Source organism: Pteropus vampyrus, unplaced genomic scaffold (genome assembly GCF_000151845.1).
Source record: "Pteropus vampyrus isolate Shadow unplaced genomic scaffold, Pvam_2.0 Scaffold277, whole genome shotgun sequence".
Classification (NCBI taxonomy): Eukaryota; Metazoa; Chordata; class Mammalia; order Chiroptera; family Pteropodidae; genus Pteropus; species Pteropus vampyrus.
This window is the reverse complement of record NW_011889058.1, coordinates 263,459-265,978: the sequence shown is the minus strand read 5'-3', so window position 1 is coordinate 265,978 and position 2,520 is coordinate 263,459. Positions and strand designations below refer to the sequence as shown.

The 2,520-nt window shown below is 61.5% G+C and overlaps 1 protein-coding gene across 1 annotated transcript in view; it reads left to right on the top strand.

Moving 5' to 3' along the window:
- GALR1 (galanin receptor 1) overlaps nt 1–2,273 on the top strand; it is a gene marked incomplete at its 5' end in the record, with an annotated part of 21,901 nt that extends 19,628 nt beyond the window's left edge. Inside the window, one exon of the mRNA XM_011375885.1 lies at nt 1,956–2,273. Within this exon, the coding sequence (XP_011374187.1) occupies nt 1,956–2,273 (318 nt within the window). The remainder of the gene's footprint in view (nt 1–1,955) is intronic.
- Between the last annotated feature and the right edge of the window lie 247 nt (nt 2,274–2,520).

The window sequence follows — 2,520 nt, the reverse complement described above, 5'->3', positions numbered from 1 at the left end:
AACACCTGAGCTTTGGAGAAAGGCCGAGCCTGAGTCACCTCCTGCCGACCGCCCCCAGCTGACCCGGCCGAGGGCTGAGGCCTCGGTACCTGAATTCTCCAAGAGCAGTGTCCTGGGCAAAGGAGGGGCCCGCGGGCCGGCCCCCGCGGGGGACGCAAGGTGTGCACAGCTCGCCGTTTGGGCCAGGTCGTTACAGTGGAGCCGGCGGGGGAAGTCATCGTGAATGGGGACAGCGTTCTGCCCATGGGGACTTCTTCCCTGCACCCCCCTCCCCAGTCCCCTGGGTCTGGAGGCCCAGGAGCCTCCGTGCAAGGGACACAGAAAACACCCAGAATGTCGTCAACCGTGCCCAACTGCACCCACGGGCGTGGTCAGAGTTGATGGCTGGCCCGGAGATGGCCTGAGGCCTGCAGGCCAGGTGGCAGGCGGAGTGCAGGGCACCAATGTGTACCGGCCAACAGAACACCAGCTCTGCGGGGCGAGAGCCTGTGAGACGGGGGACGATCGTCAGGCCCTGCAGCGGCAGCACAGACAAGCACCCCGTTCAGTTCTTTCGGGAACAGCCTTAGGTAAAGAATACAGTTGACGTAACTGCCCATTATGCGTCTGTCCTGATATTAGTGTTGGAAATTGTAATCCAGGTGCACTACGAAGCTACAGGTAGACCAAGAAAAACGACCTTCCCCATGGCTCAGGGAAGGCCGGTGGGCCTAAGAGAAACACAAAGGTTCTTCTGGATGAACCACGAACCCTCAGCAGCAGGCGCGGCACGGGAAACGCCGCGGTCACCGCACTCTGCCATGTCCCCGTGCGTCCTGGGACCACGGGGCTTGTCAGTGCGCTGCTGGGCCCACCTCTGCCGTCAGCCGGGTCCTCGGCAAGCATTTCAGACAGGACACGCGCATGTCCAGGGGGTATTCGTTTGTGGGGTAGCGAGGTGTCCACATTGTCTGAGAAAGAACCGTCTTCTGGTCAGTTCGTGGGCGTGGTTTTGCTAAGTGGCCCGGGAATGGGATGTCTCCCGCACGGAGGAAGGATAAACGGGTTGTCAGCAGACGGTCCCCTAATGGTGTGAGCCCATGGCATGTCCGCTCTGAGTCACGCAGTAAGTGGCTGTATTATGTGATCCTGCCACCCTGTAAAAACCTGTTGTCAGGGAATACCCGAGTTGTTCAGTGAGTAAGTGGCCTGGGCTGGGGAGTCATGTGACAGGGTCACTGTCTCACAGACGCCGGGGCCGAGGCTCGGGGAGGTTACACCAGCTGTCGAAGGGCGTACAGCGGTCATGGCTGGCGTCGGGCCGCCAGTGCACGGCCCATGGCTCCTTCGGACAGAGAGCTTCACTGTGGCCCCCCGAGTCCCTCCCCGCCTCGACCTGAGTCTGTCGTCTCTCTGATCGGCCTCCTCACGTGTCCGTTTGCTGCCTGACGTTGGCTCCTCACGAGCTGGCGCCCTGCTCCTCACATCCCGGGTGTCGCTGTCCACAACGGCAAGGTCCCAATTCACGAGGAGTCACAGGAAGTCATTGTCACATGGGTGTGTCCCCATGGTGTGGTGTGACCCCTCTCTGCCCTGCATTTCACACGTGACGAAGTGACCCTGTGGGAGGCCATCGCGGGTCCTGAAGTTTGAAGAAAACCCGTATGTGAAGGGCGACACTCAGTACAGATGTGGTGTCTCCGTGGCCCCGTGAAAACACGTGCACACGCACGTGCACACACGTGAACACATTACACATGCGTGCACAACGCACACATGCACACACATGCGAGCACGCACGCACTCACACAGACGTGCACACACGTACACATGTGCGCACACACGTATGTACACATGCATGCACACGCACACACACACACACACATGGCTCATGCGGGTCCGCGGGTCTGGCGCGGGGTCACAGATCCCGCGGCACCGTCCGGCTGACGTGTACCCCCCTCCCCCCGCCCCCGCAGACGGCGCAGACGGTGCTGGCCGTGGTCGTGGTCTTCGGCGTGTCCTGGCTGCCGCACCACGTGGTGCACCTGTGGGCCGAGTTCGGCGTCTTCCCGCTGACGCCCGCCTCGTTCCTGCTGCGGGTGGCGGCGCACTGCCTGGCCTACAGCAACTCGTCGGTGAACCCCATCATCTACGCCTTCCTCTCCGACAACTTCCGCAAGGCCTACCGCCAGGTGTTCCGCTGCCACGCGCGCGGCGCCTCGCCCCCCGGGGGCGCGCGGGAGCCCCGGAGCCGCGCGGACACCCCGCCATCCACCAACTGCACGCAGGTGTGAGCCGCGTCTGCGCATGCGCGGGGCGCGCTGCCTCCGCCCAGCTCCGCTCGGGCTGCAGAAGCCCCTCCACCCCGTAGGGAGTCCGCAGGTGTAGCGGAGCGTATTTCTAAATTTCGTTTTCGTTTTAAATTCCATTGCGAAAAAGAGGAGATGCCGCATCGTTTTATACCTCTCAAGAAATGAGAGTTTAGTACAATTCCAAAGATATATTCAGTTCCTCATAGAATAAGGAGCAAGGACCAATAAA